The sequence below is a fragment of the Gopherus evgoodei genome, chromosome 10 (assembly GCF_007399415.2).
Source record: "Gopherus evgoodei ecotype Sinaloan lineage chromosome 10, rGopEvg1_v1.p, whole genome shotgun sequence".
NCBI classification, from domain to species: Eukaryota; Metazoa; Chordata; order Testudines; family Testudinidae; genus Gopherus; species Gopherus evgoodei.
Window position 1 is genome coordinate 27,979,591 of NC_044331.1, and position 12,955 is coordinate 27,992,545.

The following is a 12,955-nucleotide window of genomic DNA, read 5'->3' on the forward strand; positions in this document are numbered from 1 at the left end:
AATATTGACATTTTTTCCCCCCACTCAATTGAAATTTCACTTGTATGCCCTCAGCAGTGTTCCCATCACTCAGGAACTCTTCTTTTAACTTCAGAACATGCTTACTTTCTACTTTTGAATATGAATAGCAATGACAAAAGGAGGTGGCAAATACAGATTTAATTCTGTAACTGTTTACTTACAAGTTGTAGAAAACATAATGCAACTTGAATGCAGTTTAAATCTTTCGCCTTTTACTAAAGATTTCCGTGGAGAGGAACTTCTCTCCAAGTCGTTTTGGTCTTACATTTTTTTGGTGGGACTTCATGCAAGTTACAGAATGCATCCAGTCATCAAAACTGAAGACACAATTTCTATAATCTAATCTGTTTCCTCAAAAATATATAGCCCTCACAGTCTCTTGCCCAAAAGTCTTAGTAAAGGGATAAGCTGTGTAAAAATGTTTGTAAGCTCCAATGTGTTTCTTCAGGCTCCTTTAAGACTTAGATCACAGTTTGGCACTCTTCAGCCCTTTCTAAACTACTTTTCTAGATTGCCTTTTAGGTGGGCATTAAATGAACTAAAGTGGTACAGATAATGAGACTAAAATGTTTTAGGTCTTTTGTAGTAAACTTGCATATCTACTTGCTGTCTGTCTCTAGCCTTTTAACTTCATCTTATTTCCACAAACTGTAGAGATGTTCTGTTGGCTCGGTAATCTAAAACTGAAAAATCTCAGTAAGTTGAGTTGTGTGTGTTGTCTGCCTCACAAACCTAAAAATGTCGTTGTTGAGGGTTCAGAGGCGGTAGTGTTCAAGCAGTCCTGCTTCTCTGAATAATTAATTATTTTGAATTAGATTTGGTAGATGCTTTTGACTGACTTGCATTACAGGTTTGTTGCACGTATTCCTTGTGTATATACTATAAAATGCACATACACTTTATTAAAGGCAGTTTTTTAAAATATATGAAGGTAATAACTTTTAAACAAAAAATGAATTCCATGAGTGCAGGGGACTGGACTAGATGACCTCTCGAGGTCCCTTCCAGTCCCATGATTCTATGAATCTTGCATGACAGAGGCAATGTCAAATGTCTATAATCCAAACTGTTGATTTTTCTCTCCCATTTCCTGCTCCAGGAAGTATTGATGAAGATGTTGTGGTGATTGAAGCATCCTCCACTCCCCAGGTCGCTGCCAATGAAGAAATCAATGTTACCTCAACAGACAGTGAAGTGGAAATTGTAACAGTTGGAGAAAGCTATCGGTGAGATTAGCTTCTATCTCTTTTTATGGTGGATGGCTTGGGTGGGGTAGTTTATCTACTGTGTAAGTAATTTGAAAAAAAATGCTAACCTCCTAAAAATGTGGATAACAGTTTAAAAAGTGTGTTATACTTTGTGTGTGTGTGTTTTTGTATAGCCTTCACCAACTGCCTGAAAACAAGCAAGAAGTAATGTTGTTCAAAATGGTTTGTATATATGGAGGATATCCATAGCAGAATTTTTCTTATTTCCACTAGTGATCCTTTGTTTTAGGACGCTGGACAAAATTCACAAGGATGTTGCAGAGTGTCTGGTGAGCCACAAGTTCTCCAGGTTGAGAATCTGCCTTCCTACTAGAGTTAGATGCTTTTGTCAGGCAACTTTGCTTGAAGCGGAAAACTTGGCACTGATGTGGAGCCACTCAGGTGCCCCTTTAACATATATATACATATCTATTTGTTGTTGAGGAAGTTGCACACACTCCTAAAACTTGAATTGTAGAAATCATTTTTAGAAGGTTGTTACTTTTTATCAAAGCTGATTTCTGATAAAAGGGAGTTACATAGACTCAGACTTTAAGGCCAGAAAGGACTGTCATTGTCCTCTAGTCCAGTGGTCCCCAACCGTTTTGTGGCCAGTAGCACATCCATGTTTTCAGAAGAGTGTAGCGGGCACCAACAATTTTTCAAGACTTATTTTGTATTTGTACATTAAATAATATGAAAAACATCATATTTAATATTACATAATATATGAATCCATAAGATAAAAAGGATAATTTTACATGTAAAAGGTATTAATTAAATTATTCGGCAATTACTTTTTCATCTTACCGTGTGAATTTGCTCTTTTTTATCTACCTGTAAGAAAAACTAAGAAGTTTTTTTACAAAATAAATATCATAAACAGTTTTTTCATCTTATTTTAAAAAAGTAAAATATATTTGGACCAGCAGTTCAACGTTTATTATTCTTTCTTTAACATAGAATGAAGCCTGCAGCCCTGGAGTTCTCTGTCCTCGGCAGGGGCGGGGCCGTGGCTTCTCTCTGACTTTGAAGCCGTAGCCCGGCGCCTGCTGGGGACAGAGAACACCGGTGCCTGCAGCCCTGGAGAGAAGCTGCGGCCCCACGCCTGCCATTGACAGAGAACTCCGGGGCTGCAGGCTGCAGGCAGTGGTGTCCTCTATCCCTGGCAGGCACAGGCCTGCCTAGTGCCCAGCAAGGGAGAGAAGCTGCGGCCCCATGCCTGCTGGGGACGATGGCGTTCTCTGTCCCTGGCAGGCGCAGGGCTATGGCTTCTCTCCAGCTTCTCCGGGGCTGCAGGCACCGGTGTTCTCGGTCCCCAGCAGGTGCCGGGCCCCGGCTTCTCTCTGGCTTAGGCCGTGGCCTCGCGCCTGCTGGGGACCGAGAACACTGGCGCCTGCAGCCCCGGAGAAGCCGGAGAGAAGCCATGGCTCTGCGCCTGCGAGGGACAGAGAACACCAGCGCCTGCAGCCCTGGAGTTCTCTGTCCCTGGCAGGTGCTGGGCCACGGCTTCTCTCCACTGCTGGGCACTAGGCGGGTGCACATAAATGCCCTGGTGGGCACCATGGCACCCACGGGCACCGCGTTGGGGACCACTGGTCTAGTCTGACCTCCTGCACATTGCAGGCCACAGAACCTCACCCATCCACTCCTGTCATAGACTCATAACCTCCGACTGAGTTACTCAAGTCCTCAAATCTTGATTTAAAGACTTCAGGTTATAGAGAATCCACCATTTATACTAGTTTAAACCTGGAAGCGAACCCTGTCTCATGCTGTAGAGGAAGGTGAACAACCCTTAGGGTCTGTGCCAATCTGACCTGGGGAAAATTCCTTCCTGACCCCAAATACGGTGATCAGTTAGACCCTAAAGGTATGTCTACACTACAAAATTAGGTCAATTTTATAGAAGTCGATTTTTAGAAATCCATTTTATACAGTCGATTGTGTATGTCCCCTCTAAGCGCATTAAGTCGGCGGAGTGCGTCCTCACTACTGTGGCTAGCATCAACTTACGGAGCTATCCTGCAGTCTCCGCTGCCCATTGGAATTCTGGGTTAAATTCCCAATGCCTGATGGGGCAAAAACATTAGCGCGGGTGGTTTTGGGTACATGTCATCAGTTGCCCTTCCCTGCATGAAAGCAATGGCAGACAAGCGTTTCACGCCTTTTTTCCTGGGTTACCTGTGCAGACGCCATACCACGGCAAGCATGGAGCCCGCTCAGCTCACAGTCACTGCTACTGTTGTGGGCACGTCTACTGTGGGGGCTGCTGTGATCCAAGTAGCCAATGCAATAATTGATGTTCTGTTATCAAGGGTAGTGACTCTGGGAAATGTGAAGGCCTTTTTAGATTTTAGGTGCATCATATTCCTGTCCTTTGTCACTCGCGAAGAACTCTTGCAGCTGTACATTCCAGTCAGCACTGTAACACCCCAAAAGCACTTCTGTGGTTGACACATGTAACAGCTCCAGGGCTCTTGTTCTTTTGCCTTGGCCAAGGTACCTTGCCATACCAGGACCTCCAAGCATTTGACACAGAAGCACCTGCAGCAGCTGGGATTGCTACACAGGAGCAGCTCCTTGCCTTCGCAGCAGACGGTGCAGTAGGACTGGTACCCATCCTCATCATACATACAGAAGAGCTCCAGGAATCAATCCCTTTAACTGTGGCAAAGGCCCCTCTCAAAGAGCGGATGGAATAGGGCTGGGTTTTTTCCACCACATGATAAACTGTCTTCAGGGGTCCTGTTGTTGTTTGTGACTTCAGAAACCATTTGCTCTCTGCTCTGGTCCTCCTCCACCCGCTCCTTGCTGTTGTTGCAGAAGTTAGCCCCTTGACCAGGGGTGTCTGGGAATGTTTTCCTGCTTGTCTCCTAGCAACCTTGAGGGCATGGTGTACAGCTTGTCAATAGGAGACCAGCTTATTAAACGTGGAGTGGTTGAAATGCTGCCTAAAAGGTATGCTGCTTTCAGACCCACCAGCTTGTCTGCTAAAACCTCAGAACTTCCCATCCCCAAACCATTGCACCCACTGCAGGTGGGAGGGTTAGCTCAGTGGTTTGAGTATTGGCCTGCTAAACCCAAGGTTCTGAGTTCAATCCCTGAGGGGGTCATTTAGGGATCTGGGGCAAAAATCTGTCTGGGGATTGGTCCTGCTTTGAGCAGGGGGTTGGATTAGATGACCTCCTGAGGTCCCTTCCAACCCTGATATTCTATGGTTTCATGATTCATGGAATCATAGATTCATGGACGTTTGGATGTGACTCTGTAGGAGATGGTTGTAAGCCACCAGGAGAAGCCCTTGATCTTCCCCCCCACATGAGCTCCTCAATTCCAAAATCTTTCCCATCCTGGTATTCCACCACTTCTCCTGCTACTCTGCTCTCCAGCTGCCCAACAATGAGCTCGGGGGATCTGTTCTGGTCCTCCTGGATGCTACTGGCAGACATGGTACTGCTGCTCTGGGAGGACTCCTTGGAATCCTCCTCAGTGAGGTCGATTGGGGTGCCTGGACAAACATGGCCATCCTCCTCTTAGAGCACCAAATGGGAGCCAGAGACTCCAGGTCATTCTCTTTTTAAGTTTCATCTCATGGAGATTCAGTCCTGCCTGGAATATCATGCGAGCTGCAGGCTTCTGCCTCAGCTTGCTCTCCCAGCCGGCAGCACCACGTGGTTGCACCTACCCCAGCCTACCCCTTGCTCCCATGGCTCATGAAGCCTGGACAGTAGTAAGGAGCAGTTGACCTATAGGCTGAGCAAGTGCAGAATGGTGGTAGAATGTGCCTTTGGATGTTTAAAAGCTCACTGGCACTGTTTGCTGACTAGGTTATACTTCAGCACAACCAACATTCCCATTGTTATTGCTGCTTGCTGTGTGCTCCATAATATCTGAGAGTAAGGAGGAAACGTTTATGGCAATGTGGAAGGTTGAGGCAAATTGCCTGGTGTCCAATTTTGAGCAGCCAGACACCAGGGCGATTAGAAGAACACAGCAAGGCGCGCTGCGCATCAGAGAGGCTTTGGCCAGTCATGAAACTGGTTTTCAGGCTTCGGTGTGTCAGTTGTGTGTGTTTCTCCTTGATGTAAACCTGCTCCTTTTGTTGAATTTACTTCCCTGTAAGCCGGTGGTCCCCAACGTGGTGCCCGCGGAGGCATCTAATTGCGCCCGTGTCCCCTGGCCAGTGGCAGAGCATCCACAGAAATGCTGCCAGATGAAAAGGTGGGGGACCACTGCTGTAAGCCAACCACCCTCCCCCCTTTGAAATAAAGTAACTATATAAAGGACAAGGCCACATTGCTTATTGTAGCCACAGTGAAAATCAAACTGTTTGAATGACAGCCTTCTCTTGCTTGGGCCATCCTCTGCAGTGGAGTGGCTGGGTGCCCGGGACACTCTCCCCACTTCCCCCCCACACTCTTGGTTATCTGGGCAAGGAGGCTATGGAACATGGGGAGGAGGGTAGATGGTTATACTGTGGATGCAGCAGAGTCTGTGCTCTTGTTGGCTTTTCTGCAGCTCCAACAGACGATTCATCAAGTCCGTTTGCTCCCACATTAGCCTCAGCATTGCGTTTTGCCTCCGCTCTTCACGCTCACTTAATTCTTTCTTGGCCTCTGCCAATGAATGCCTCCGTGCGTTAAGCTGTGCCTTATCAGTGTGGGAGGACTGCGTGAGCTCGGAAAACGTCATTGCGAGTGGTTTTTTTGTTTTGTTTTGTTTTGGTTTTTTTGCCTTCTAATCTGCAATAACCTCAGGGACGAAGATGATGGGGGAGCGTAGAAACATTATACGCTCTATGATTCTGGGGCAGCTGCCTATTCACCTGTGCTGCTGAGTTCACCACGCTGACCAAACAGGAAATGAAATTCAAAAGTTCCCGGGGCTTTTCCTGTGTACCTGGTTAGTGCATGGGAGTTCAAAGTGCTGTCCAGAGCAGTCACAATGGAGCACTCTGGGATAGCTCCTGGATGCCAATACCGTCAATTTATGTCTGCACTACCCCAAATTCAACCCAGCAAGGTCGATTTTAGCACTACTCCCCTCATCGGGGAGGAGTACAGAAGTCAATTTTAAGAGCCCTTTAGGTCGACGGAATGGGGTTGGTTGTGTGGACACAGTCATTTTTAGATCGACCTAATACGGCTAAATTCGACCTAACCCGATAGTGTGGAGCAGGGCTAAGTATGTGGACAAGACTCACCACCCAGATACCTAAGAGAGAATTCTCTGCAGTAACTCAGGGTATGGCTATACTTGAAATTTCAAAGTGCTGCTGTGGAAGTGCTGCGGGAGCGCTGCGAAGTGTGAGTGTAGTCGGAGCGCCAGTGCTGGAGGAGCGCTCTCCCAGCGCTGCACGTAAACCACATCCCTTACAGGTGTAGCTTGCAGCGCTGGGAGCCGCGCTCCCAGCGCTGCGGCACTGATTACACTGAGGCTTTACAGTGCTGTAGCTTGCAGCGCTCAGAGGGGTGTTTTTTCACACCCCTGAGTGCGAAAGTTGCAGCGCTGTAAAGTGTCAGTGTAGCCAAGCCCTCAGAGCCCTCCCCATTTAGTGTCCCATCTCTGGCCATTGGATATACTTGCTGCTAGCCGTCACAGATCAACTACATGTCATTATAGGCGGTCTCATCGTAGCATCCCCTCCATATATGTATCAAGATCAATCTTGAAGCCAGTTAGGTTTTTTGCCCCCCTTGGAAGGCTGTTCCAGAACTTTATTCCTCTGATAGTTAGAAACCTTCGTCTAATTTCAAGTCTAAACGGTTTTATATCCATTTGTTCTTGTGTCCATGCTGGCACTTAATTTAAATATCTCCTCTCCCTCTGTGGTATTTATCCCTCTGATGTATTTATAGGGAGCAGTCATATCTCCTGTCAGCCTTCTTTTGGTTAAGCTTGTCAAAGCCAGACTCAGGACTCACAGTTTGTTAGACCACTCTGTTTATTAGCTCAGTGCTTTGCTAATAACACCCAGTTAACTGAGCACCATGCAAGACCCACACTACCTTATTCAGATAAAAAGGCGCGAACTTGACAAGATAACAAAGGGAGCAGAACTGACAAGTTTACCTGAGGCTAGAGATACATAGTTAATTTCCTTACTAACTTTTACCAATCTCCAATTAATGTTTCACCATTAGCTTAAGTGGACTCATTGTTTATGCCTTAATTTTTCTTTTCCTGACACCTGTATTTTAACATTCCTTATTTCTGCTTAAAGGTACATGCAGCATTTCTTTAATCCTTTCTATTTTTACAATATAATTCATTCTACTTTCACAGGCTAAACAAGCCAAGCTCTTTGAGTCCCCTCTCTAAGGTAGGTTTTCCTCTCCTCACGTCATGCTAACAGCCCTTCTATGCACCTGATCCAGTTTGAATTAATCTTTCTTAGACATGGAAGACCAGAACTGCACCCAGTATTCCAGATGAAGTCTCACCAGTGCCTTGTATAACAGTACTAACGCTTCCCTGTCTCTACTGGAAATACCTCACCGGCTGCATCTTAGGACTGTATTAGCATTTTTCATGGCTGCATCACATTGGCAGCTCATAGTCCTTCTGTGATCAGCCAATACACCCAGGTCTTTGAATAATAATATTTAACAAGAATGACCAAATGATATTCCCGCAGAGTCATTTGGTTTGAATAAATCAACTGCATTCTAAACGTAAGCATCTACTTCTTTGAACGTGCTCCTTAAAGCAGTAGTGGGTCACTTATTTGGGGTGTGTGTGTGTTTCACAGAAACATTTGTTAATATAACCCCCACTTCCATAAATTTAATTTATAGGTCTCAGACATGACATTTGCGTCAATTAGTCTGTGCACCAACAAGATTACACCCCTAATAGGCAACATAGAACAAGATAACACACAGTGGGAAGGAAAGGGAGGAGTGACAGGATAAATCAGCTTTATTTTTCGCACTTAGCCTGGCCTGTAGCTCTTTATCTTCATTTATTTTCTTTTTTAAATTCTGATTTTTTCCTTTGGAGTACTGTTTCTTGTTGACTCTGTGGTTTTAGCCCTTGCCTATTTTCTCAGTCTTGTGCATTTTTAACCCTTTCCCATCATCTTCAGAGATGCCTGATCAGTTCACCTTAATGAACATTAGGAGCTGCAGCAATATTTTTCAGGTATACTTGGAAAGATTTGTCAGATACCTCCAAGCTATCACTTTAAGCTTTTTGTGTATTGTAGATAACCTTTAAAGTGTCAAAAATGAGCCTAGATTAAGCTGATTGCATTTATAGAACATTAATTCAAGGCTTGATTAAAGATAGATGGGATTCTTTTATATATTCAGATTTTTCTCTGTTCAGCATTATTAAGAAAAGGTTTGTGTAGTAGCCAAAAGGACTAAAAGGAGAGTATCAGATAAAGGCTAGTGTTTCTCTTCTCCTCCTCCCCCAGATACGTGAATCCTGCTCCCATTGATGGCAATGGTAGTCTTGCCAGTGGTAGCAAGATCAGATCAAAGGCTTGTTCCAATGCATTTTGATGACATCTGTCAATAAGTTTCAGATTGTATTGAATTTTCCAGCTCCTTCAATATGCAGATTACTGATAAATTTAAACCTTGAATTTCACTAATGGAGTGACAAGTGTAAAATTCTGTTTGTTTACTACTGGTCTTCAGCTACTTGGAAAAGACCTCCTTCTAAAACAGAGCACTATATCCTTGGCAGCTTTCAGCTGAACACATGCATGTAATTACTTTGCCTTTCTCTACAGTTTTATATTTGTGTTTTTTATAATAGCAATGCTGATCTTCAGTTCCAGGATTCAGTCATCTAATGACTGAAAGATGTCCTCAACTCAGCCTTAAGCCCTAGGTTCTTCTAGGCAATCATTAAATGCCAGAAAATGCCCTCCCTGCCAGTTAGTTATTCTTTATTGTGGTGAAGTTATCTGAGTACTTCCTATTCAGACCAAATGTCATGTGGCCTGGTCAGGCAGATCACAGCATTTCCAGAATTACAAATTCTGTTGCTGTTCTGCTGAACATAAGCTGCCATCTGCAGTCTTAAAACTCTGAATTAAGCTGGAATTTTGTTTGAAATGTTGTGAATAAATGGAACGTTCTGAAGGTAGTTGTTCACTGCTATTTAGAACACTGTTCAAAGCAAAATAAGTGTCTGTCTTATGTTCAGCTTCACATAACTCATATAGATGAAGCAGGTTACATTTTTAAAAAGTCAAGGATGTGTTATGGAGGGAAGTAAAAATCTAGGTCAATGAGAATAAAATTTGAAAATACACTATACAGCACTCTAATTTATAGTATAGTTTTTCTGTCAAATTTAGAAGACTGGTTTTCTTACAATACCTATTTTAAATGTATTGAATAAGTGTTGTGTAAGGAATGGGTAGTGTTAATCCACCCTCCCCACCCCTCGCCCCGATAGGTCATAATGGTATATGAACTTGTCTTCTTGGTTTCAGTAATTTGGGTGGCTATATATTTAAAAAGAGAAATTTGACAACAACTTCTTTGATTCACAGCCTTTATTTAATTTTTAAAGACTTTAGGTTCTGATCCTGCAAAGAGTTGCACATGTGAACTGTACTCCTGTTAGTAGTCCCATTTGTTTCAATGATAGTAAAGGTAAATACATGTGTGTTTGTGGAACAGGACTCTTATAACACAGCATTTTAATTCAGTGAGAGAGGATGTTCAGTGTTACAAGAAATCTTAGCTTTAATTTTTTTTTAAATACTCCCTTTTGAAATTTTTCAAAGAAGTCAAGGGATATTAGAGATGTCTCCTACTTACTCCACCCTTGGGTTTTAAATTTCCTGTTAGAAAACTGACCTGAGGACTCCCAGGTACTGCTGAATTTGCTTCATGACATTCTTCTGAATAACCTGTATTGGAAAAAAGTTCTGAGAGATTATATTAAGAGACATTTGTGGAGGGGAGAGAGAAGAACAATAACTTCTTTAGTAGATGATGGTTTGTGCTGCCTCAGCTAGTTGTTGACAATATTTTGCATGCTAAAGTAGGTACACCTCTACGCCAATATAATGCGACCCGAGATAACGTGGTAAAGCTCTGGGGGGGCTGGGCTGCATGCTACGCTGGATCAAAGCAAGTTCAATATAATGCAGTTTCACCTATAACATGGTAAGATTTTTTGACTCCCGAGAACTTCTCACTGTAGAAATGGATGTCGTGTTCTAGCTCTATTAATACTTGACTATAAGAAGAATGATTTGTCATTTTGTTACCTGCAATTCTACTTAATGAATGAATTCTTTGGCACATGGGGTTTACCACAGATTTGGGAATATTATGTAAACTATTTCCATTGTTGCCATCAAATCTGTTATAGTTAAAAAATGGATTATAGTAATTCCTGTGTTGAGCTATTGATCCCCTATTAAGTGATGACTCACTGAGTAATTATTCAGTAGTATTCGACATTAGCTTTAGACCTATTGTTTAAAACGTGCTTGTGAGCAGCCAACTGTATTTTTGATGATTTAACTTTTATTCAAGTTTGTTGCTAGACTTAAGTAATGGTAGTTTCAAATTTTATGCTCTTCTGGGGAGAATTATATTAGGTTTGAGACGTGGAGTTAATCTTCAGATATTTGATCTTAAGTGATATTCTTTCTCTTCGCCAAAACTAAAGTAATAATCATATTTAAAATTCTCAAGTGCTAATGGGCTGAAAATTGAAAAGTTCAGTATTTTAAAAAACATTAAATTTGTTAACCTCAAAGTGGGAGATGAAATAAGTAAGAGAGATCCAAGCTGTGACTTTGTGTAAGGAACCTGTTTGTGAGAGACTTAAAAAAATAATAATAAAAAAAAAAATCAGAACAGTTAATTGATCCCTTCTCTCTTGTATAAATAAAACAAAGAAAGAGATTACTTCTTCAAACACTGTTTATGAGGGGATAGTGTATAGAAGAACACTTAACAAAGTTCCTAAATTATGAGTCTGTTATATGTGTAATTCACAAACTAAGGAAGTAAAACTGGAGCAAAAATTATGATGCTTTATAGTACTTTTCTTTTTTAAAAAAACAACAGTGCACATCAACTTTTTTTTGGTAGTAATGAGATGAGGAAATCTTCCTGGAACTCAGCTGACTGGCAGTATGTTGAAATTAGTCCCTACTGGCCACTCATAGTCAAATCATTACTAGTTAAGGTCAGAAAGAAGAAAATGTAATATTAAGCAAAGCATTTAAATTATTTTGGCTCATGGTGAGTCCTTCTTTTAGATGATGGTAATGTTACTAGTGGTGGGGGAGGAGGATATTGATGGAAAATGTGCCTGCTAGAACTGTGTGTAGGGAACAGTAATTCCATTTTAGGAGGGTTGTCAGAGCAACTTGTTTGTTACTTTGAACCAAATCAAAACGTTTTGATTTTTGTAGCAAAACCTGGCAAAAATTAGTTTCTGAAATAGCAGAATGTTTAGTCCCAAATGTCATAACAAAATATTTTGACCTGGAACAGAAATTGTTGTGTGCAATTTTCAGTGTGCCATTTAGTCAGGGCAGGGAAGGGGGTAGCTGAGGAGTAGGACACTGAGTTTTTTTAAAACAATCAAATGGGCTAGGGTGAGTAGTGGTGTTGGTGGAGAGGTGAAGGAGGAGTGGAGCCCCTTGCCACACAACTATCCCTCTACTCCAGTGTTTGGGAGCACTTTTCTGTGATGATAGGGGCTGTCAAACGTGTCTGCCACTACTGAGAAGGGGGCGGGGTGGGATTTTTCTGGCTCCTCATAGCATCTCTTGGTACCCCCCTCCTTAGGTGGGTCTACAGATTGCTAGTCCCACAGACTGCATCCACCATGAATGCATTGAGGGAGAGAGCTGTTGACAATGCTATCCAAAAACTGGCTCACAACCAGATTGAGGCAGTGAGTGAAGCTAGGGATGTGGAAGAGACCATTGTGCTCTGCTCTGTCTTTGATTACTCCCTTGTTGCTGCAAAACCAGCAGAGAGGGACCTTAGCCACTCCTCTGTGACATCATGCAGCTTTCCCAAGATTATGCTTGAAACAGTGACTGTAGCATGCTGTCAACTGAGGATGAACATGTTGCCAGAACTGCTGCCAGTCTCTCTGCTGCTCCCGACCTAGTAGGCTGTAACGTGTAGGCAGCTGTCCAACCATTGAGCCAGATGTGAGTAGTCAGGTGTACCCTTCTACATTCAGTTACCCAGACCATACTGTTCTGCAATTCTTAAAGCAGCACACTGATCTGATACCTCCTTGTTAGTACAAGGCGGCATAATCTCACCCTCCATGTAGGAAAAAGGAAGCATGTCCATACCTAGCATCTTTGCGCACTCTGCTGCATGCTCCTGGGCTTCGCTGAATGTACTTGAGCGCTTGTCCATATGTATTCCACCACTCAGTTCCTTCTCACTACCCACTGCTGCAAGACTGAGCTCCTCAGTGTCTGCATCTTTATGCATCCCTTTTTGCTGTTAGCTGTAAGTGTGTGTACTCCCTTCTTTTTCTTCTCTGACTGGAGTTTCCTGGTATTGGGTCATAGGGCAGGATGTTATTAAGTCTTCTGGGTTTAAGTACTGCCCCTTTTGCAGGTTGGCAGTTCAGTAAATGATGGCACACAACATGCCATTTTGTTTAGGAGAAGCACATCTCTGATAAACGTGTGGTGTGCAATTCCTTTTCTAGAAGATCCTTGAAAG

General features: G+C 43.0%; 1 protein-coding gene and 1 pseudogene across 5 annotated transcripts in view; both read left to right on the forward strand.

Moving 5' to 3' along the window:
• RNF111 (ring finger protein 111) overlaps positions 1-12,955 on the forward strand; it is a 97,961-nt gene that overhangs the window by 21,741 nt on the left and 63,265 nt on the right. For all 5 annotated transcript variants that reach the window (XM_030578740.1, XM_030578742.1, XM_030578745.1 and 2 more), the window contains exon 3: positions 1,121-1,247. In XM_030578740.1, coding sequence (XP_030434600.1) covers positions 1,121-1,247 — 127 coding nt within the window. The remainder of the gene's footprint in view (positions 1-1,120; positions 1,248-12,955) is intronic.
• Positions 166-317, forward strand: LOC115659283 (annotated as a pseudogene).